The sequence below is a fragment of the Bactrocera latifrons genome, unplaced genomic scaffold (genome assembly GCF_001853355.1).
Source record: "Bactrocera latifrons isolate USDA-ARS-PBARC rearing strain unplaced genomic scaffold, ASM185335v1 scaffold_170, whole genome shotgun sequence".
Lineage (NCBI taxonomy): Eukaryota > Metazoa > Arthropoda > Insecta > Diptera > Tephritidae > Bactrocera > Bactrocera latifrons.
The window spans coordinates 99,286-124,467 of NW_017535186.1; the positions used below are offsets into that span (position 1 = coordinate 99,286).

The 25,182-nt window shown below is 36.7% G+C and overlaps 1 protein-coding gene across 1 annotated transcript in view; it reads right to left on the minus strand.

Moving 5' to 3' along the window:
- The window catches only part of LOC108966823, a 68,855-nt gene that overhangs the window by 8,204 nt on the left and 35,469 nt on the right, over window positions 1-25,182 (minus strand). The window contains exons 14-22 of the mRNA XM_018929916.1: window positions 15,190-15,334; window positions 14,565-14,659; window positions 14,218-14,377; window positions 14,009-14,106; window positions 11,811-11,901; window positions 11,296-11,409; window positions 3,649-3,843; window positions 3,095-3,252; window positions 2,533-2,666 (exon numbers count right to left, since the gene is read on the minus strand). Coding sequence (XP_018785461.1) covers window positions 2,533-2,666; window positions 3,095-3,252; window positions 3,649-3,843; window positions 11,296-11,409; window positions 11,811-11,901; window positions 14,009-14,106; window positions 14,218-14,377; window positions 14,565-14,659; window positions 15,190-15,334 — 1,190 coding nt within the window. The remainder of the gene's footprint in view (window positions 1-2,532; window positions 2,667-3,094; window positions 3,253-3,648; window positions 3,844-11,295; window positions 11,410-11,810; window positions 11,902-14,008; window positions 14,107-14,217; window positions 14,378-14,564; window positions 14,660-15,189; window positions 15,335-25,182) is intronic.

Sequence of the window (25,182 nt, forward strand, 5' to 3'; positions counted from 1 at the left end):
GTTGTGCAAATATATTTTGTGTTGTTGTTGTGTTTGGGTCGCCCGAAGGATTCACTGCATTGCAGTGGGGGGAGCGAGTGAGGGTCGCACGATACCCTAGCATTGGTGAATTGGTGGCTGCAACGGTGACATGAATGGCGACGACGATGCTGATGCTGCTGCAGAAATGGCTTACAGCTTGTGAGGTTCTCGGTATATTGAGTTGGAGTGACAGCTGTTGCCAACCTTCGCCGGTTCGTTACTGTTAGATTGACTTGGTGGCTGACGGCATGACTGGCTCACTTTGTGACTGGGGGTGGTTGTGTGCATGCAAATTAAATAAGAATTCTGGCGTTGCAGTTATGCAGAACGAACGTCATAAATAGTTGTGAGAGGGAATGCAATAATGTTGCCGCTGCGACAACTATGAGCGGTGCAACAATAATAAGTGTAACGCACGGGGCAGCTCTTTGATGTTTGGCAGAAGTCGTAAATGTTTTCGCGCTTCTTTTCCTCTTTTATTTTCAGGAGAATCTTTATTTCTACTTTTCGCTTTGGTTCTTTGTGGCAGTTTGCCGTGCTGCTTCACCAGTTGCTGCTTTGTAGCAAGGCGCTCGTAATTGAATTTCAACAAAAAGCGAAAAATAAAATCAACTGTAAACTACGCAGCTATAACAAAGGCTATGCTTCGAGAAACCGGCGTACACCATGGCGTATGCGCGACACCTAAATAGTTAATATAATATGTCTGCATGTAATGGAAGTTTGTGTAAAACTCAATTGTCGCAACTTTCGCAGAGAGAGAGCTACAATGAAATCTTAATTAGTTAAATGTTGGCAATCCCCGCGGCTGGTAGAAATCTTCCCATGGCATGGAACAAAGTTTTTTACGAGAGAAATCGCAGAGCCAGACAACTCTGATAAATACTTAAAGCAGTGAAGTAGAATTTTATGGACAAAAGAATGCGAGGAAAAGAGAGCGCATGAAGAACAGTAAGGGAAAGTAATCTTACTAGCAGGAAACTTTAAAATATGTTGGATTATTTATACAAGGAGTTTAGACTCAGGCAAAATAATTAAAAGCGAGTGGAAATGCGTTTTGGTGCCTTAAAATTGTTCTATATTGTCTTTTAGAAAACTTACAATTAACATTGCAGTTGTTTCAAATTTTTTACAGGTAGAGTCTCCACTAAGCTTCTAATTGAATATACACAGAAACCAAAATCAAAATAAAAATACAAAAACCGAAGCTTTTTATAAGATATAGTCGTCCGAACTACAAAATATGCTGTGACATTATAACGATACATTTCTCTCTATCCGTCTGCTGAACTTGGCTGGCATATTCCAAACGGAAGTACTGGGCATAAAGAAGGCCTGCGAAGCTCAATTGAATAAGTGCGAGAGGATACATAAAGGAGCAACATAGATGGATAGCTCTCCTGGGATTTTCGTCGTCCATAACATATTCCAGCATAGCCCTTAACTGCAAGAAGGCGCTGTGCTCACTTGAAGACAAGCTCCATCTAGACTTGATCACGGTTCCCCGACCACAGAAACATTCTCGGCAATGAAAAAACAGACGCGTTGGCAAAGGCAGGAGCTTTCACAAACGAATTCGAGGCAAAGCCAATTCAATCCAAAGCGCACTAGGAAATCATAACAAAATGCAATATAACTAAACAGTTATGGCCAATATATAATATAATACAAAAAGAACTAACGAAGAGTATCTACAGACTCACTGCCACCATAACAGGGTATTGGCCATTTGGAGAACATACGTCCAAAATGGTAATGCCCTACAACAATATATGCCGAGGCTGCGAAATAGTAAGAAATAAGGAAACAATTTTCCACTTTCTCTGTGAATGCCCAGCCATATTGCAGATCCGACACAGAACGCTTTGAATCCATCAAGCACCAAACCTTGTCTTCAAAAAGCCTATCGAGCATTAGTAGCTTGAATGAAACCACAAAATTGTTTGGAGGAGAAGAAGGGAGGTTGCAAAATGTGAGATCGTCTGACGGGTATAAAAACAGAAACGCAGATAAAGCTTCGGCTAATAAAGACGATTGAATGTTTTTTTTTCATTTCATATTTATAAAGACATATAGTTCGTACTCCCTACGTGCTTGCACCACTTAACTTTTGTAGTTTTACACTTGCTCAGCCACGCTTGCAAGCGTTTGCCGGTTTTACATACTTTAGAGAAGAGAAGTTTGCAATAACTGATAACATGGAATATTAAGCAGTCATTAACTTTTCCACCAGTTGCAACCATTACAGCTGTTAAAATGGGGTGGAACTTTCACTAAATTTGCAGCATTTTGGTAAGTTACGTATACGCACCGTTGAAATATGATAATAACTCAGGTTACGCATACGCCACAGCGCACTACTTTTGCGATTTCACCGCTGCAGCAGCAATTTCTTTAAAGTGATTGAGCAAGCTCTTCAATTAAAGAATACAGACGCCATCCTCAGTGATTTGAGGCGGAAATCTTTGCAAATAATTACTTCACTTTCGCTGTGTGCCTTCGCTTACTCACCTGTTGCTTGTAATTTCCAAATGAAATCGAGACGATAAGTGGCCTCCGTCTGATGACTGTGAAAAATCAGCGCCAACATGAATGCAAACAGGAAAATTAAATCAATTATGTAGCGCAGTAGAGCCTCTTCCATGCTGTTTGAAGGCATTATCAAGTCAAGTCGTGTGCGAATGACAATCGGATCGTTCAATAAGACACCAACAGCGTTGTTGATGATAAATGTGAACACACAGACGCATGCAGTTTTCCGTTGCAGGCGAGATGTTAATTGTTGAGGAAAGTACGGCGTTGATGAATAGTCGGACGGCAGATTGAAGGCAAGTGAAATAATATATGAGACACATGTTGAAAAGAAAACAGAAGAAGGTCAATTATATTATTAAGTTGATTACATGACAAACGTACAGAGTATTGTAAATAGTGTACTTTGTTAAGAGCACTTTTCTTGTAAAAACTCTTGTTACAAAAAAGTGCTTTAAATATTTAAAAGAAATCATTTCTGCGAAATATTTGAATGCTTGTCTTTCTCAATCGAAAGATTGTAATTGAAATTGATACTCACTCCAGCATGAAGTGCACATTCCTGCTCATATACAAATACAGCGAGAAACCGGTGTAAAAGGCAGCAACAAGCAGTAGCAATAACAACTTCAATACAAGTCGCAACACCTGGTAAGTGGCACAAGTCATCATCGAAAGCAGCGTCAGCAGCAAGAAAGTCTGTCAAGTTCGAGTATACAAAAACAACAAAGTGTGTGTGAGTGAGAGAGATGACAAAGAGAAAAAAATTAAATATTAACATATCTCAAGTTGAGGGCAAAGTGTAGAGAGGAAGCGTTGTCTGAGAGGGGCTTAAGCAACTTATTGAACTACAAAAGGCAATCAATAAATAACGAGCAATAAGCTGAAACAACTTTTTATGGAAATTGACTGCCCTTGACGGACTTAATTGTGTTACAGCTTAAGCAAGTAATTTTTAAGTGATTTTTAAAATGTAATTTAATTAGTTTATTCTATTTTTATTTTTACCTTTTTGTATATCTCTACATTTTTGCTTATACCTTTTTAATGTTACTATTTAAATATTAGAAATTAATAATAACCGTTTCTACTTACATTTATTGCCAAAAAGTAATCACATCTAAAATCGTCCACTACGGAACTAGCTGCGCTCTCAAACGACGCAAAATCACTATCGAAAGCAATTGGCTCAGCTGCTCTCGCTGTAGAATTGTCTGTTAATATGGGTTCATTAGTTTGGCTACTAATTGGTGAAATTTCGAAATTTACACTGTAAAAGATTTCATAAGCCTGCAAATAAAACGAAAAGACAGAAATGAATGGTTACTGCAATAATCATAGGCACAAATAATAATATATTATACATTTTTTTAATTGTACAAAATATATAGTATATAAAAAACAATTATTTTAAGATGGTCTTATATTGGTTAGTCGAAATAATTATTTCGTATTACTAATCAAACTTCTACTTATAGTTTTTTATTAATAATGAACTTTAATTAGGCAAATATGTACCATTTTGGTCGACCACTTTTTGGCATTTTTTTCTAGAGGCATTATTCCATCAGTATAAACCTTTTTGGTTTCTTGGCGAAAAACTGCGACAATTAATATTCAGAGACTTCCCTGAAGCCAACTTTACTCCATTAAGCGAGTTCTACATTGACTGAAACAAATGGTAGTCCGATGGTACACGGTCAGGAGTATATAGTGAATGCATCAAAACTTCCCAGCCAAGCCCTTTCTGTTGATCAGTTCTGGCCGTTTTTTTCGATTGCTTGCTTCAATCTTATCTGTTGTTGACAGTAAAATGTAGAATCAATCTTTCGATCAGGATGGAGCAGCTCATAGTGGATTATTCTTTGCCAATCACACCAAACACTCAGCATAATCTTTCGAGGCGTCAATTCTGGCTTTGCTACCAATTGTTAAGCTTCACCACGTTTGGACCATAATTTTTTTCGCACATTATTATCGTATTGGATCCACTTTTCGTCTGGTTTTTTTTGGTTAAAGGAAGCTTGGAATCTCACCTTTCCAACACTATATGGTATGACACAATGTGATTGGTAGCACTGAAGATATACGAATGCAACGACATCTATTGACAAAATAAGAAAAGGCTTTTTCGACTACCCAATATATGGTAACATTTAACAGTTTGTTTGAATTTCCGCTTTCTTTGATGTTACTCCCGACATAAGGAGTAGACTTTAAAGTAAAGTCCGATCGAGGTGTGAGGCTTCCTCTTAAAGAAAAAAGTAACCCATCTGACCACAACTATGATCATAAGGCGCTACGAGAAATGCCTTGTGACACATTTAGTTAATCGTGTGTTTAGCAATTACGAAGGGCGGATGACTGCAATGAGTCTCACACTCAGCGAAAACAAAGTTTTTATAAATCCCATGCGGAAATTACTTGCAAACAGTGGCTTTATCAAGAAAACCCATAACAGTAAAAAACTATAACAACAACAGCAAAATGGGATATAACATCGAGGCTGCAGCCAAGAAGTTGGCATAATAGAACTTTCATTAAAACTCCATAAAACGGCGATAATAGATAAGATGGCACACTCTTAAGCCAGAGGAGCAAAACAGGCTTTCTTCGTTGTTGTAAACGAAAGCTTTTATGGCTAAATGTTTGTAGTAAAAAGCGAAAAATTGGCGCAAATGCTGTTAAAAGCACACAGTAATGGGCTTCGTTGACACTTTGTACGTGGTGAGACATGCAATACCGTTAGGCGACCAATTTGCCTGTCACTATCGCTTTTTCCCCACACTTGCCAGCATTAGTGCCGCTATTAGCAGCTCTGTGCCACAAATGAAATAGCGCAAGTCCTTATGAAGGCATTTAATAGGTGACGTGTAAAATCTTTAAGAAGAATATATTTTAAGAAAAATGGTCGAGATAAATGCAAATTGTGAATATTAATATTTCTAACAAAGAATGATTAGGTTGGAGAATCAGGGTCGAGAATTGATTGGCTTTCGCAAAAAAGCCTCGTGTTGTGGTTTTAACTTCAAAAGAATTTTTCACTCGCTTTTTTTTTTGCTTTTGGAGGTTTAATATACGTAGGTTGCCTTTTATATTTCGGGATTTGGCAGCACTAGTGTTTTAGTCTGGCAATTCACAAAGTTTTGATATAGTGGTGGTACTTTTGTTGTTTACAGTAACTTGAAATATTCACCTCAGCCAAAATATGGAATTAAAACGGTAACATTTTCGCTCGATATTTTTCAAGACTTTCGACGAGGATTAATTCTGCAGCAGTGCATCGATGAACTTAATTCAATTTTTAGCAATAAAGCTCCAACAAGTACCAATGTTTATTGATGGTGTGATGAACGCCATAAAGATCGTAGTTCACTCCATGACGAATGTCATGAAGGTCATCCTAAATTAGTTGTCGCTCCGGAAACTATTGTTGCTGTGCGCAAACTGATATTGCAAGATCGCCATGGGACTTATCATGATGCTGAGGCCCCACTAATGCCAGCATACATTCAGTTTTATTTGAAAACCTCACTGTTAAGCAATTTGTACACGTTGAATTTCACGCAATTTGTCAAGCGCTTCGAAGAAGTCTGGTTATAATTAGTCGAGAGAGATGGTAAAACAATAAGATAGCAGTACTTCTAAACACGTCTATGACATCGTGACAGTTGACGAATCGTCGATTTGCGCGTATAAGCTCGAAAGTAAACAGCAGTGGACTGTATAAGTGTTTCAAGATGAGCTGAATCTAACAAATATTGTTCGAGGACGAAGCACTTCCTAGCAAATGGTTGCCCGTTTTTGTTGTTAAAACTTTACATGTTGTAACCATACCACTAGAACAACGCAGAACGAAAAACTTTGAGTGGGGAAAAGTGAGAAATCAGGAAAAACAGCGCCCTCTTCACCACGACAATGTCATCTCRCACACATCACCTGATTCAACTGCATTTTTGAACATATAGTATAARACATCGATTGGATGAGTAATTCACCGTGAAGACTTGACTTGGCATCTTCTTTATATTCTCGMACAAAACAATAAACGAAGAGGTAAACGTTTGAATAATTAGGAAAACAATAAAGCGATTTTCTTTGATTAATATTTGTTTTTGYTSTCTAAMCTCGAAATATAAAATTCARCCCTAGTATGCGGCTAATGCAATGATTTTCTGTTCAGTTCTATTACAAATCAAAGTATAAAGAAAAATGTGCCTTTTAGTTATGGGCAAAGTTTTTTTAAATTTTTTAGGGCSCTTCGTCTCATATGATATTTCGACATGACACACGCACTTATTTGAAAATTGGGTTGATGGACTACGAGCTCTCAACCATTTTCGACCGGCTGATGGAATGTCATTTTTTTTTTTTTTTACTTTTTTAGAAGAAAGAAATTTTAAGAAATTTTTTCACAATCATCCAAGTATGACTGCAGATCATATAAAGAACAAAGACGCAGCGCAAAGAAGTTTCAGCGAAGAAAAATAACGGAAAAGAWTTGTGTCATATAAATGTAGGTAATTTGCTCTAAGACTATTAGAAATGACATTCGCGAGGCAACAACAAACAACAACAAGTGTGGTCATTTGCTTTGACACAAGTGTTGCTCCCTGCTCTAGATGGCTTCTCCTTTTAAAATGTGCTATTAAGTGTACGTTTGTGGACTGAAGTTTTTCTMAGTATAATGAGTAAAGACCATGTAGGAAAGMCAGAGYACATTGTCATTACAACTTGAAGAAYACTTTTTCTCAAATTCTTTTCTTTTTGATTTATTTCCGTAAAGAGTGTACTCGAAACACTTATTTGACATAAATATTCAAATATAACAAATGCCTTCTTGGCGAATCAATAGTCAAGCCTTAAAAAGTCTAAAATGTAGAAGTCACACTTTCTATTTCCCGATTTCTCGCATTCGTCAGTCGCACAGCTGTTGGTCAACGGTCCTAATGACTGATGAGATATTTTTGCTTGTCTGAGATTAAGACGCCAACATCGAAAGGTTAATGTGTGGCAACAAAAACAGCAAGAGAAGCATCAAATTGCAACTGTAAACGAAAAGTAGCAAGGCCAAAATGAAAAACACCGTTAGTCATTTGTGTAACAACGTTTTGCTTACAAATCAAGTGGAATGTGAGAAGAAAAGTTGGACAACAATGTGTCTACCGCTCGAAGGTTTCCACACATACTTTAGCACACTTTTGGGCGCGCACAACGCTCTGCATGTGTGTTGCGTGATTTGCTGGAGTTATGTGGGCATAAAGCCAAGGGCAAAGTGTTTGTTGCGGCGGTGAAACCTTAATGGAAAAACTTTTGCCGCTACATAAAATTTTAACACAGACTTTGTTGTTTCTTTTTTGTTTTCACTTGTTTATATAGTATATTTGTTTACACAATATGCCTAAACATACACACATCAAAAATATATATGGATATTGGAAGTCGGAAAAGTTTTTTTTTTCGTATTTTGTAGATGTTGTTGCAGTCGTATATCTCTAGTGCTACCAATCACATTGTTTTATACCATATCGAATTGGAAAAGTGAGATTCTATGCTTCATATATCTACATCAACGAGTCAATAGTGAACTTAATGAGAATTTTTAGTAGTAAAATTATGTTATTATTTACCATTTAGGATAAAAAAGCCACAAAGTTTTGATTCATTAAAAAAATAAATAATTTTTTCGGCAACTTTTACCGAAAATATATTTTTAGCACGTATGATTCTTGCACACACCACCGAGTTGATATACGTGATTAGACTAAAGAGTGATAAGCATCACTATATATTTAAATATATAGAGACTTTTGATGTAAACTTTTCTTTCGCCGCAAAATTATTCACACACACAAAAGGTTTCGTCGCTATACAAATTATTCACATCCATGTATTTGTGTGTGCGTTTGTAAAAATTGAAGTGTTACAAATTGATGCCCTCAAATTGAAATGGTAATGTAAATTTTCACACAAATCCAAAAGCGCCATTTCGGAAGTTTCGCATTTGTTTTGCATAAATGCATAAATATGTGAGAAAATGCTCGCCAGCACCGCCGTGATACATCTCGCACAGCTTACTTTTTATCTTTCTATGTAGATAACGGTATACTATCTATATAAGTATATGAACGCATGCTCTTACACTTATTTACTTAAGCACACGCTCGTCTGCCAAATGTCATGTGTTGAAGACACATCTCAAGTCGGCTAAGACTTTTGCTTTCATCCGTCAGTAAGCCTCCAGACTTCAATTGCAAAAGTATTATATTAAAGTCAGTCAACGATTTTAGGTACAAAGCTGTCACTGTCTCAACTTAAGAGATTTCTTAAGGTGATTATTTACTTTAACGACATGAGCAACATACATATGTACATAGGAATTAAGATGGCACCAAACATAGAACTTTTTGAAAACAAAAAAAAAAAACTCATCGGGAATGAAGGATAATATAATGTAAGGCCGATATGAGTTTGGTAAAAGAAAGGACGGGTACTTAGATGAATTTTTAAAGAATGAAAATTTCTTATCTTGATTTCTGGTAAAACTATGAACCATATGGAAAAAAGTTATAAGGCAATGTTATGGGTAATAGCAATGCCTATAACTTTGGTTAATAGACTTTTTCAAAAAACCTCAAAATTTATTTGAAATTTTCAAATAACACAGTTTTAACATTTACGAAAATATTTTTATTCACAGATTTTTTTGTAACAGACTGTATTTTTTTAGTAATAAGAAGGAAACCGTATTTCGAAGAAAAATAGAAAAACTCCGACTTTTCAATCAAAAACTTTCACGTCGTAACTTCAGATTTTTATACCCCGAAGTTTGTAACACCCAGAAGAAAGCATCGGAGACCCTATAAAGTATATATATCTAAATGATCAGTATGTTGAGCTGATTCGATTTAGCCATGTCCGTCTGTCCGTCTGTCTGTATATTTACGAACCAGTCCCTCAGTTTTTAAGATATCGTTTTGAAACACCATTTTCTCTTCAAGAAGCTACTCATTTGTCTTAACTGCCGATATCGGACCACTATAACATATAGCTGCCATATAAACTGAACGATCGGAATCAAGTTCTTGTATGGAAAACTTTCCAATTTGACAATGTATCTTCACTATCGGTTAATTATAACATATAGCTGCCATACAAACTGAACGATCGGAATCTAGTGCTGGTATGGAAAACTTTTGTATTTAATAAGATATATTCGCGAAATTTGGTATAGATTATTTTCTAAGACAACAATGTAATCTCTGAAAAAATTGTTCAGATCGGTTAACTATAACATATAGCTTCCATACAAACGGAACGGTCGGAGTAAAATGTTTGCAATGGAGACTTTTCCAGTTAACGAGATATATTCTGCAAATTTGAGGTGTTTATTCTCTAAGGCAACGCTACAATAGTTGAAGAAATTTTKCARAYCGGATAACAAAACCTGCCATACAAATTGAAAATCAAAATTAAGTTCTTATGTGACAAGAAACATTTCTTGAAATTTAGCATTGATTATTGCCCAAGATTCGCTTTAATCTTCAAAAGAATTAAGGTCGGATTGCCATACAAACCGACCCATCAAAACCAAGTTCATAAATGAGCAAATTTGGCTAAATATCATCAAAAAAAAAAAAAAATGCACCGGTGAAGGGTATATTAGCTTCGGTACAGCCGAAGTTAACCTTTTTTTTTTTTTTTTTTTTAAATCAGCAAGCTTTTTCTTCGAAGAAGTCAGTACTCTCCGATGATATTAAAAAATATACACACCCCTTAGAAACATGATCTCAGAAAATGCAGAAAACACTGCACATGTTGTTATTTCACTTATTACTAGCATTGGAACAATAGAAAAGTAGGTCATTATTAATTCTTCCGTAATATTTCTAATTAACATTCCTTAAGTTATTTTGAATTAATAATTTGGTCAAATTATGCAAGTAATTTTATTTTTCTCTCTAAAATAGATCGATCGTTATCTCTCGCTTAACTTTTGCTCACAACTTCGTATGCGGAATCATTGCGGAACTGAAATTGCCTATCCGTGGAACCTGTTTTCAGTCGATCGAAGAGATAAAAAAAATTCACTGAAGGAGCTGAAGGCCTACCAAAAAAAAGTGTTTATAAAAAGTATTTCGAAGACTGGAAAAATCGTTGGCATAATTTTATTAATCTGGGGTATTACTTTGAAGGCGACAAAATAAACACTGATGAATAATTTAATATTTTGCGTTTTTGGGGGTATTTTTTTGTCACAATGTATTAAACTACTAATTGTTGTTTTTTTTTTTTGTTTTTTTGAAAATAAAAACATTTATTTCTGATTACCAAAAAGTTTTCTTAAAAACTAACCGAAGTTCTTTTCAATTTTATTTGGGACTCAAAGTTGCTAGAATCGAACAAAGATTTTTGACACCAATACTTTTTGAAAAAACTGAAGGTTTATATTTTGCCAAACTTAAATTAATCTCACAACTACACATTTCTCCTCTGCCGACATAAAATTCCAGCCGATATTTAATTGAAATAAACTAACGAAAGGTATTTATTTTCAAGTCATGCCTTCAAAGAGTTTTCCTCCAACAATTTTATAAATTATTGAAAACAAGTAACAGCAACAAAAACAGCGAGTACGCTAAAAACATTTACAACAATAAAAACATGCATTTAAAATCAAACATCCCATTGGGGAAAACACACACAGAGACGACAATCAATGCACACATATTTGCTACTCACCATTGTCAATATGGTTGTGAGGGCAATCAGCGTAACTGTTAAAAAGGCAAAACACTGCGCCAACAAGCGATCGCTATGAATACGTGAAGAGAATCTCTTGACACCAATCGGTAGCTGCAAGTAAATACAACAACTGAGAATTGTCACGGCTTCAACAAACGCACATTAATATTTTATTTGCATATGTAAATATATGTGGGTGTGAGCGTGGGTATGATATTGTTTTAGCATATAACGGTACAGAGGCAAAGCCTATATTGCTGGTATCAAATTGAATAAAACGGTATTTCCAATGTAATTCGATTTGCGCACTAATGGTGTGGACAAAACACCGATGAAGCTATGCTCACATGTAGCTATGTATATATATATTTACATGCAGAACTTAGCAGTGTACTTTAATCTAACAACATTTGATATTGCAAGCGCGCTCATCAAGGTGCGAGTGTCTGTTTGTATTGTGCTATATGAATATGAATTTTTAATGTCACTTCGCTGCCATGGCGTATACGTACTTTCATATTGATCACATGTGCGGCGACAAGCAGCGAAATCAGCAGCACAATAACAATTGTCGCACATGAGGTGATGACTGTGAGTAAATTCCTGAAATGAAAATTGAATATTTTAAGGATCAATAAGTGGGATACGAGAAACTTTTAAAATTAGCACCTTAAAAAGAAATTTATTTCTTAAATATGGATTGAGTAGTTTTATTCGGACCTTTTGTACATTACCGAGCAAACTTTTGACAATATAGGGTATTTTTTTTGTTTTTGTCACCTTTTTCGTTTATAAATTTTAGACTTAGTTTCTCAAAACTACTTTTTGAAACTCCATTTTCACTTTCATTTCGAAACTACTCAACCGATTGATTTCAATCTTTGTCCGCATTTTTGACTTATAAAACCTCTCCCCATCGTTTTTTACTTTTTGTGTTTTTACGTTGAGGGTGTTTTCTACCCATAAAATTTCGGAATTTTTTTGTGGATAATTGTAGTTTTCAATGAAAGAAAAAATTATCAGGGGATGATGAGTGGAGGATTTAATAACAGTTTGACAAATTTTTTTTTTTTTTTTTTTTTTTTTTACTTTCGGATAATTTTCAGCGGAGTAATGGTGAATACCGCAAAGTGTTTTTTCCTCAAGACGCTTTGGGAGAAGCTCTGTTTTCGGCTTCAATATTTCTGCACTGAAAAATTGCCCTAATTTAAATTAAAAAATGGTTTTAAGATACTAATGCCACCGCGGCCGCAAATGGGAAACATCCGTCTGCAACCGGCGGATATAGTGATATATTTAAGGCTCATCCTGGATAGGAAGCTTTCATGGAAGGCGAATAGCGAAAAGGGAGAGCAAAAAAGCCATCGAATGTCTTATACTGCTGTAGAAAAGCCAATGGCAAAAGGTGAGTCTAACCGAAAGTGGTCCTTTGCAACACCATAGTCAAGCCCATTGTGTTCTCTGGAATCCTCATGTGGGGGCGAACTGTAGAAAAGACCACATTTGCAAAGAAACTTGAAAGCGTTCAACCGGCGACGCTTCTCATTAGTATGTGTGGTACACTAGTGTCCACTCCAACCATGGCACTTAACTTTATCTTGTACATAGTGCTCGTAGACATCATCGGAAGGTGTATGGTTACGAAACTTGCTATCAGGCTAATAGAATCGGGGTTTGTAAAGGAACACGTGGCTAAACACTAGGAAATCCTCATACAGGGAGTCTCCAAACCGAACTCTGGCGGCTACTTCTCTGCCCAAATAACGGCAAGAGAATTGTGGATGGGAAAAAGCCGTTGGGGGCCTTCTTTACGGATGGGTCAAAGCTGGGAGGGACGGTTCGTGGAGAGGTTTATTATCAGAAGGTCTCTTTTAACTCCAGCTTCAGACTTCCAAACGAATGCAGTGCTTTCCAAGTCGAGCTTCCAATCATTAAGTTAACAGCAGATTTAATGCCGCGGAGCTTCAGATAGCAGATCGGCGATACCAGCCTTGAACTCATCAAAACTGCGTTCCGGGGTGGTCAAGGAGTGCCTAACCTCGGTAGCCAGTACTTAGCGGAATCGCAGGAAATTGTAAAGCAGATGAGCTAGCAAGGAAAGGCACCATTGAACAGCTATCGTTAGAACGGGAGCGGGTCGATGCTCTTCATTCTACTACTGTTCTACTAATAGATAGCTGGGCTTCGCAGAAGCTTGGCCAGCGTTGTCGCAGAATCGTTTTAGCCCAAGATCTAGCCCTAGTAATGTTTTAGCTCTCAGTATGGCTTGTCTCTCTCTGATTGTGGGATTTTTACCAGGCCATTGCCTGGTATTCATGCCGTAATGTCGGGAATCTTACCAAACCTCATCTGCAGAAGCTGTATGGAAGAAGATGAGTGAAAAGCGCATACCTGCAGATATCCGCCCGAACTGGAACTAAAGCGCCTGAGCAAATTTGTATTGACTACTAAGCGTTTTGCTGATTCATTAGTTCGAACACATGACTCCACATGCGATCTCTGTACATCAGCCATTTAACTTAAACTAACAGTCTTGCCGTCATTACTTTCATGATGTTCAAAGAGCATTTTAAGAACTAGCATCCTAGAAGTTTATTTTCATTGTATTAATTATAGTCGAAAGGAAAAAGTTTTTCCTTTAAAAGTACCGAAACCCTGCCATCAAAAAAATATAATTGTCAATATCACCGTACACTTTACTGCTACTTACGGTTTAAATATAGAAAATCTTATAAATGTCGTGGCAACCAGCACCATGAAGCTACAGTAGAAATATACACCCAGCATGCGATCCGGTTCCGAACCATACTGAAAATAAAGCAGACAGTGCAAAAAATAACATAAAAGTTCGTACCATAAATAAATATAATTCAATTTAGCACACATTTTGTAGTCACAAGCATTTTATTGTTGTATTACCTTCTTTTCCAGCGCCTCGTCCTTGAAGGACAACAACACCGACTGGCAATGCTCCGCACGCAAATGGTCAATGCTACGCGCATCAATCGCACGCATCAGATACTCGTTCACCTCGTCCTCCGGATCCTTGGCACCCTCCGCACTGTCGCCGAAGCCAAATCTGTTAAGATTTTCACACAATCATTACTTGGACCAATTTCCGAATTCAACAAATGAGAATTCACAGAAAAATGGGTGAAATAGGGCAGCTTACAAAGGGTGATGCATAAAATGGAGCTGCTCGAATGCCAAATCATACCTATCGCGTATCTAAAAATAAGTATGTGTCTAGGTGTGCGTGTACTCACTTGGAGGTATTCTTCTGTGCGCTGGCATGTCCCATCATTCGCAGCTCCTTCGAAATATTGCCATTCACCTGCAGTCGGTTGCGTGATTTCTTATGCTGCAAACACACATACACATGCACACCAACACGCCAACACGCCAACATGAAAATAGCAAATATTTATAATGTTTTTTGTTATAAAAAAAGTTCCCGTGTGTTACAGGTGCTTCTCTATGCATATATACCATATATTGTATTTGTATGTATGTATATGTGTGCGTATGTGTTATTGCGCTCGCAGCGTATTTCTTATTCTATTTCCGTTGTTATTTTAGGCGTTTATTTCATTGCCTTTTGACGCTTTGCATAACCCACTCACCCCGCGCGTATGCAATCCTGCATCTGTGTGTTTGTGTGCGAACAATCATGTAAATATATAACTTATTTAGCATATAAGAGTATTCGGTTGCGCCGCTGGAAACACGCACGTACACCTGTATGTGCGTGCGGTCATGCGTGCGCCACACGTGCCTCGTGTCGAGTGGCTGGCGGTCGGGTTCACAGCTTCGCAATCGTCAAAGAACTACTTCTTTATTTATTGGTACATTCTTGCATATATTTACACACACATACACAGCTACACTTACCGGTCGATAAATATCACCTGGCACTATGAGATAAGTTTCGATTTGATGATCCTTCAGATATGTGTTGCGCTCGGCACCTTTGCCCTCCTCCACTTCGTAATCGCCATCCAAGCACTTGAGCGTCTCCTTGGTGATGTGCACGCGTCTGTGTGTGTGTTAGTGCCAAGTGTGAGTGGGAGCGAAGATATGAAAAGTTATGTTAATAAGAAAATTGCCACAAATTGGATAAAGTCAGACATTTTTACTTGATAACGTACATAATTTCCACACAAACATCAATGTGAGTATATATGTATATATTTAAATGTATAAAATAGGAATTTGAAGTTTACTTGACCTTCTTCACATTTGAGTTCGGTCAAATATTACCTAATTATGCTCAAGTATTTTAAAATCAAATATTAATATCTATCAAGTATCTCGAAGAAATTTTGTTTATGCGTGGCGCTGATTTTAAATGAGTTAATTTAAATAATAATTGAATAGTTCATATACAAATTTGATAAAAATTCTAAAAAAAACTATCTTAATACTTTGAGAAATAGTTGAATAAATATATTAGTATTTAGCGCATTCATATTCAAGTCTGTTGGATATTGGGGAAATCACTTGAAACTATATTACTAGTTTTACAAAAAAAGGTCATGGAATTCCTTGACTTCTATCTTTATGTGAGACTAACCGAAACCCATCATACCACCGAAAAGTTTTGCACAGGAGACGGCATAAGCATCATTGTTAGGAAACCAACAACATCTGTTTGTAAATCTTCAGCTAGTAGACATCTTAGATTTTTTTTTTTTTTTTTTTGGATATTTTAACATTATATGTTCATATATATACAGCAAGTTCTAGCCGTTCTTCTTATAAGATGGAACAGATTTTAGCCTAAAGGTAAAGATATGCATATATGCCATATTTTTCCCGCTCTTTAGCATTCAGAAGGGTTTGCCATTTCACCATGGAAAAATATACGATCCAAGAACGAGTTGAAATTACCGAAATTCGTCATAATCGTCCTGTCATATCAACAATCTTGAGTTTAGTTGAAAATTTCAAATCTAAAGGCATAATGCAAAATGTTCCCGTGCCAGTGAGACAAAGAAGTGCCTCGTAGTGTCGAGAATATTGCTGCCGCATTAATTGAGGAAGACCCAAATCAGTCTCTCACACGTCTCACAGTCTCTCCAGCGTTGGGTATCTCTGTGACGTTGTTGTGGCAAATTTTGCGAAAATATCTTGGCCTACATTCTTACAAGATCAAATTGACGCAAGAACTGAGGCTGCTTGACCACCAGAATCTTTGTGAATTGTGTTGAGCAACAACTTAAAAATGTGTCTCTTTGAAGTCAGCTGATCCAGATTTTCATCGAAAATTCATCTTCAGCAATGAGCTTCATTTCTGGCTGAATGGTTCGTCAATAAGCAAAGATTGCATTATTGTCAAAAACAATCCATACATACTACACCATTGCATCCCAAAAAAATTTTGATTTGGTGTGGATTGTGGTCCGGCGGCGTCATTGAGCCAAACTGATGATGATCAAGACCGGCACGTTACTGTGATTGGGAGTCGCTAAACACTCAATGATTACCGAATACATTTCGTCCGAATTGAATGACGTGAGCTTGGACAATATGTGGTTCAACAGAATGGCGCCACAAGAAACACAGCGAATGTCAAAATCGTGGGATTCGTGTGGGATTTCACGCCTTTAGACTATTTCCTGTGGGGCTACGCTAAATCCATGGTCTATGCCAACAAGCCAGCGACGATTGATGAATTTCGAACGAATATCTAACGAGCAGCAGTATCGGCCGATTTATGTTTCAATTGACAGCGAATGTATTTTCACAAGAATAAAGAATTTCATTGATATCCCGATCCCTTTGAAGCGTTTTTATTGAAAACCCCGTTACATATGTATGCAATTTCAATCTGTCTGTGGACATCCAGTTTATAGAAGCAATAGGGAACAATAAAGACTCTCCTGGGTTATTTTCGGTAGAAGAGCCAACTATATAAGGGGACTTCTAACTAGACTCCTTGAGATCAGTTCCCGCCGCTTACTTGATTATCTGCGTAATGGTTACAAAGTGCTGCAGGCAGTATACTGGGCTTCTTTGTTCTTTTAAAGGCAAACTCCGAGTGTTAGTTTATTGCAGTAACTAGCCACTCCTTTTATGATTTAAAATATATATTATTTTAAAACACGCCGTGGTTTAGTTGACGGCAATATCCGCCACATAAATTTAAAATTAATACAGTCGTCGTTGAAACCACAACGAAGACAGTTAATGGTGGAATGGCAAAATGCAATAATCCGCAAATTTCAAGGAATAAAAACACGTTAGTAATGTCGCCGCAGCAACTGCGCCATCGACTCAGTTAGCCAATGCTAATATAACGGGAGCACATAAATAAACAGAAGTGACAAAGCAATAACCGCAGAAGTACAATCTCTGGTTGGGAGGCAACTTTGAGCTTGGCATATGTTTCTGTCTAAATATAGTACTTTATATATTCTTAATGCTAGTCGATATGGATTCAAGAAACAAGCCTACAATTCACATGCAGATGTATGGTAAAAAATATTGTTTAATATGACCTAATTTCGATTACGAAGTGCTGAATGCAATTAAGGCGGAGGATAATCGCGCAGTAATGAAGTAAACCGAACAGATTTTAACGCAAAGGAAAACCTATTTTCTCTGAAGAATTATAAACTTTTATGAAAAACTGCTTTACTGAAGAATTATCGGGCTTTGATGGCGCAACATCGTCAACTGTCTCACACCTAATTTTTTCTTAAGTCGTAAACTTTGAACTAAAGCTTTTTGAGGCCACGAGATAAAAAGGCAAAATGAATTTCAAACTATGCAAGAGAAGAAGGTGAAGTGCCTTAAAGTAGTTGTAAAGTCCAATCGAATTAAAATAGCTATCTCTTCCTTAAATTTATGCTCGAACTTTTTCATTCTTAGCGGCGAAGAAAGCAAAAGCAGGTGCATGCCACATATAGTTGCTGCGTGTCAGCATACTTTAAGCCACTCTTATCTGCAGTAACGGTTTACGCCACAAACGACCACCCACACACGCAAATGACAGCAGAAAACAAAGAATTTAATCGCAGTTGCGCCAGTTCCACCACATGCCCGGTCGAAAAATTGTTGAGCATGCAATGAGGAAGGAACGGGAACAGCGCAACTAGCGAGAACACGCCAAAGACAGTTGGAAGAAGAAAGCGCGCAAACCCAAGCGGAAGCATAAACAACTTTGAGGGTTCTTCAACTTTTCACATAACAGCGTGTCCATGTGGTTGCTGAGCTCGCTTTTGTTGGGCGGCGTCGTTAAATTGTGTTATATCTTGTCTTTTATACTTTAATGGCCATTAAAGCACTTGAGCGCCCAACAAGGCAAGAAATTGATTTTGTGCCGACAACGCCAACGAATCAAATAGAGTTCGCTGAAGGACGGACAGCCGGGTGTGCCAGTGTGTCTGTGTGGCCTGTTTGAATTTTAAGCTACCGAAGTGTGCGCGGCGTGTTCAGTTGAGAAAACTATGCGCTAGTCTAAAATTAAATTAAGCTAATGAAAGTGAAATCAAACTAGTTTAAGTGATTGCTTAGATTTCTTCAAACACTCGTATGTTGGCCATAAAGTTAGCGAGTGTTCGTACGGGTGATTGTGTGTGTGTGTGTGATTGTGGTATAACTGTTCTAATTATTTTAAAGTATGCTTGAATTTTCCAAACTAAAAATCGATATTTGCACACGCAAGCCTCCGTTCGATGGGTGATAGTCGACGCGTACACACTCACATAGACACAAAGAGACACTCTGAAATATTTTGTTGCAGAAATATTGATAACCGCGTTGTAGACGTCTTTATTTGTGTGAATATTAGAAAGACAGGTCAACGACCGGGAGTGATGTGTCCTTATGGGCAACTGTGCAGGGTCATATTAAATTTCCAAAATATTAATTTAATTTTGAAATAACACACTTTGCGTCACACGCGCCTTTATAAAATTTTTCAGTTTTATTTTAAACGCGTATTTTAATTTAATGATTTTAGCAACAATTTAAACTTTTCCTTTTGTCACCTTATTTGTAAAATTTTTCTTTGAATTCTGTTGTAAGGCCCTTAGCTTTTTTGAGCTTTTAGCTCAAAATCTTTGTTTTTTCAAGCCTCGATTCCTTCCCTCTTCAAAGTCCACGCCCAAAACGTGCTTTCAATTAATATTTTAAGAGTTCACAATTTGAACTTAACATTCTCACTTTTTACCATTGACTATAGACCTCGCTTGATGTGAGATGAGACCTAATACTAGACTTTTCTTTTAAGTGATTACATATACTTGAGAATATCGAAAAATCGAATAGTTTGTATATCGAAATTGAATATATTTGAAACTATGCCTCGAAACTTACAAATAATTCCGAAAATATGATCGTATTGATAAGAATCTTTTCAATTTAATTGAATCGGCTTTCAAAATTTTAAACGCGTTTTTCTCGAAGTGCTCAGACTCGGTGACTTAAAAATTTCCCACGACCTTCTTGGAATAATTTGTCAGGTAATGATCGAAAAAATATTTTAACAATAATTTCGATTTTTTAAGTGGAAAATTTTTTCACAAAAACGACTTGTATGAAAAGCGGCTAACTTCAAAAATTGCAATTTGAAAGTATTATTTGCTATTTGTGTACTATTACCTCAATCCACTGTATAGTGCGACCCAGAGAATACTGTACTTTTCCCGGCCTACTTGAACCACATCAACCAAGCGTAGATAAGACAATCGTAGCAACAGCATCAAAAATCAAATATTGATCATTACCCGTATTCCAATATTTTGATAAAAATTTTTTGGTTTTTGGTATAAAATTAATTTTAAGCAGAAAAATTTTCCTAATCGTCAGACATATTTTTCGGAGCTCTTCTCCACCGCTCAAGATCAAGGAAATTGCAAACAAATTTAAAACTTTCAGATGATTTCAACCCCTAACAATGTTAAACCAAAACAAAAAAAAAATTTTTAATTATTAAACTAAAATAATGTCACAATATCTGGAACTACGGAAAAGTTTGAAATCCATTTTCTCCCAAAAATTAAAACAAAACAATTTTCGTACCACTTGTTTTTCACTGCTTCGATTTTTATACTCTCGCAACAAAGTTGCTAAAGAGAGTACTATAGCTTTGTTCACATAACGGTTGTTTGTAAGTCCTAAAACTAAAAGAGTCAGATATAGGGTTATATATACCAAAGTGATCGGGGTGACGAGTAGAGTTGAAATCCGGATGTCTGTCCGTCCGTCCGTCTGTCCGTCCGTGCAAGCTGTAACTTGAGTAAAAATTGAGATATCATGATGAAACTTAGTACACGTATTTCTTGGCTCCACATGAAGGTTAAGTTCGAAGATGGGCAAAATCGGCTCACTGTCACGCCCACAAAATGGCGAAAACCGAAAACTTATAAAGTGTCATAACTAAGCCGTAAATAAAGATAGTAAAGTGAAATTTAGCATAAAGGATCGCATTAGCGAGGACGTAATTTGTTTCGGAAAGTGGGCGTGGCCTCCTACTAAGTTTTTTGTACATATCTCGAAAACTACTATAGCTATGTCAACCAAACTCTATAGAGTCGTTTCCTTCAGGCATTTCCATATACAGTTCAAAAATGGAAAAAAATGGAAAAATCGGATAATAAAGGTTATGTTGAAAATCACTAAAAGTGCGTTAACCGACTAACAAAAAACGTCAGAAACACTAAATTTTACGGAAGAAATATCAGAAGGAAGCTTCACCCAGGCTTCTTTAAAAATTGAAAATGGGTGTGCGTCGCCCACTTATAGACCAAAAACCATATATCAGGAACTACTAAACCGATTTCAATGAAATTCGGTAYATAATAKTTTCTTAACACCCTGATGACATGTRCCAAATATGGGTGAAATCGGTTCACAACCACGCCTTCTTCCAATATAACGCTATTTTGAATTCCAGGAACCAATGATGATAGCGGAATAAAACTTTACACAAATACGGTATTTGATGCGAGAGTATAAAATGTTCGGTGACACCCGAACTTAGCCCTTCCTTACTTGGTTTTTTTTTTTTTTTTAATAAAAAAATTCGGATCATTTCAGACATAGACAAGTCCATAAAGAAGACTTTTTAAAAATTTCAGGGAAATTAATCCATTGGAAGCTAAGAAATCGTTTTGAAAACGACAGTTTCGAAAAATGCGTTTAAAATTTTAGTTCCGGCCGAACCAATGTGAATGCCGAGCCAGCAAACCGCATATCACCACCTAAAGTGCAAAATAACGTAACATCACTTTTCATAAGTTTACAGGCGACGAAAAAACGGTATAATAGAAACCACTCATATTGAAATAAACTTTGAGTTTTGGTTATAAAATGGTTATATATTGGTTACCATATCTTACAGTGATTTTCGATTTGTTTTCAATAATACGCTGTTTTGCATTTTAGGTGACGATATATTTCCAAAAACAATTTTAATTTTATTGTAAATAAATAAAGATTTTTTTTAATGGACTTGAATACTCACTTAAAGAGCATCTTAGCCAAATACAAAACTAATATACGATAATTTATTTACCTATTTTACAAGCATTTAGTTTCCTGTTCAATAACAAGACATGAAAATAGCAACTACCACCAATAGATAGTTTTATCTGTACACTTTTCCTAAATTCTCATAAATGCAAATCTTCAAAAGCGATTTTCAACTTTTGCTACTTTATATTATCAAATATTATAAAATCATTTCACGTTTGAAGACGCCAAAACGCATTTGGACTATGATAATGCTTAAACATTACTGAAAGTTCAAAATATGAATGAAATAAATTGTTGAAAAGTGCGTGTCAAAAACTTTTCCTTTGCACATCTCTCTTAATACCTAATACCAGTCACGGCTGTCTCTCTTCGGTCAAATGCCACAAAAGAATTCACGTTTCTCTTTGAAGTAATGAAAAGGTCACTTCGCTGGCTTCAATTTAGTGGTCTTCAGTTTTTATTATTTCCTGAAACGAGACGAACGGTACCTTTCAATTTGGACATGATTTTGTTACTTGAGGAATGAAACGGTAAGCCGAAGACTTAACAAAGTGGAAAAAGATTAAAACGCAACGTGCACGCTTGTATGTTCGCTCAGCCTAAAATAACCAATGATAATCAGGATTAAATATTTGTTGTTGTTGCCAAGTGATGGCAATGCCATTTTTTGTGTATTTGCTGCCTTGTGTTGTTATTGCAGCGTTAACAAGTACTAATTTCGGTATTTGTGAACAAGTGTGTTTGTATATATACATATATATATATATATATATATATATGCATGGGTTATGTACGGCGTTGTGTCTGTCTATTTTATCTTGTTATCGTTACCGTTGTGCACGCCTGTTGCGGTTGAGTTGCTCGGTAGCACATTGTAAAACAACAAAGCCACACTTATACACGTGACTGAACTCACATACACGCATAACCCCGTTACGTGCACGCACACACACGCAGTTACTCATCTCTCCTCGGCACGTACCACACAATCCATTTGGCCGCTATGTTGGCCTTATTTCAGTTTCACGCTTAATATAACATGAAGCCGAGTATTTTATAGTAAATTAGCTGCAATTCACACACATACACACACGCACATTCCATTATGGCAAATATTTGAAGTGCGACAGTAAGAGGACCATGCCATGTGAACACTTACATACATACATATATACATATACTTGTATACACATGAGTAAATGCAAAAACATATGTGTAGAGAATGTAGGTCTTGATGGAATTTAAAATGCATTTGTTTTGCAATTCATTGGAAATGAAAATTAAAGCCAACTTCATTGCAACTTTAAAGCGGTTTCGTCAAACAAAAGCGCAATTAATCCAATACGTTAATCAAATAAAGCCCAGCGAGTGAATAATACGGCCAAATCTATTTATCCGACAACAAAAGATATGCGTGTGTGTGCACTTTCCATCTGCGCAAAAAAGCACGCGCATCACGCTGGCGTTATGCCGCTTAATTCACGATTAAAAAATCGCATTTACGTAGCGCGCAATCACCGCCACCAGCGCGCGCTGACCAATGAGCTGCGAGCGATTTTCTCAGCGAGCAAAAAGTGAAATTGAAACGGCTTTATTTTTTCAATGAAATAAGAAAGAAATTTAATCGGTTTTTATGCGTCAAGCGAGCGTCTTTTTTGTTTATCGACCACGTGACAGCATCCGCATCGTTAAACAGTCACTCGACTGTTGCATGACAACCATTTTATTTTACAATTTCACACATTTACCACCATATCACGGGTGCTACAAAGCAAGCTGCGCCAATAAAAAATTATTATGGGCGAGCAAGCTTTTTATGCTCATAACGTGCGTTAAAAAATCGGTGCATATCATGCAACCGCACATCTTTGGTGATATTGCAGCGCGTGTGAAATCACGTGTGCCACATTTTGTTTTGTGGATTCAGTGGGAAATTGGTGATTTAAGAACTGCACGAGTTGTTGCTGATCCATTGCATGAGATTTCGGAAAACATGCAAGAAAATATAACGAATCAGCGTTATTAATTTATGTAGTCAGTACATATGTATGTAAAACTTGATTGGAGAGAGGCAAGAAAATCGATCTGGGTGCAAAACTTAAATTTAGTCTAAATATACATTACATCTGTTACGAAAATATCAAAAGTTTTGGGTAAATTATTTTGATTCCTTTGTTGTCTGATTATGCACCTAGTTCTTTAAGAGTTCCATTGTAAAACCATCGCAACTAAAATAACCTCACTATATTGGCTGCTCTCTAAATCACCTCATGCTTCTGATGAAGTTCAGCAGTACAACAATTTTTTATCTATGAAACTGAGAAATATCCTCAAGAACCCCACGATCGACTGTAACGATTCTTTTCCTATTCAAAGCCTTCCATCAGCATAAAAGATGAATGGTCTTCTCTTCTTCTATCTCCTAATAGCTTCTGCAATGGTCAGTGACCTATTACCACCTCTAAAAGAATTCTTATGTCACTCCTTTCTATTCACATTCTATTGTTGAGCTAGTTATCGATTGGCTTCACAGAGAATCTGCTATTTGTATGGTATAATAAGTTTGTCGATTAAATATCGGTGGGGGCCAGAGGCTTATATATTCCCTCTTTTTCAGAATCTATGTAATTGTGGGGTGAATACGGGTCTGACTAGTTCATCTGCTTTACAGATGTCAGGAATATCGCTAGGTCCTGCAATCCATTACAGCTTTAACTGTCAAATTATATAACACAAAACATAGCTACAAGTTATTATATTGCGCTATGAAATTAAATAACAATTTAACACTTATCAAACCAAATCACTAGATAACGGTTTGCCACTACCTACCCAACCTACCTTGTGAACGAGCGCAAAAAATGTAAATATGAGCACAACACTTGCTACAAGGCGCTTTCCAAATTTTTGGATTCTGAGCAATTTTGGTCTTCATTCAACCTTTCGTAAGCCCAAATGTTCAGTCGAAATGCGATAAATCGATGTTTTGGAGATGTTCAATTAGATTTCCATGAATTTCAATGATGCTTTCGGCTGATTTTTGATGAATTCACGCACAGTTCCGATGAAATTTCGATCGAAAACATCGAAACCACTTATGCACTCTGCTACAGGATAGGCTGTCTCATCAATTGACACGTTTCGGCAAAAGGTTTACCGATTTTAAAACCAAATTTAATGTTGGCCCTTTGTTCGAAGGTCATTTTCGCACCGATAGCACAAACATACTGACACTTAAAACGCAATAACTTCCCTCCTAGTATGAAATGTCATGCTATTCTCACTGGACAAACTATAAAAACAGCAGATTCTAACGCACCAGTCGACATATAGATTTGTTTCAAAAAGTCTGGAAAGCACCTTGTAAATCACTCAACGTCCTCATCCAGCTTATAAGTAGCA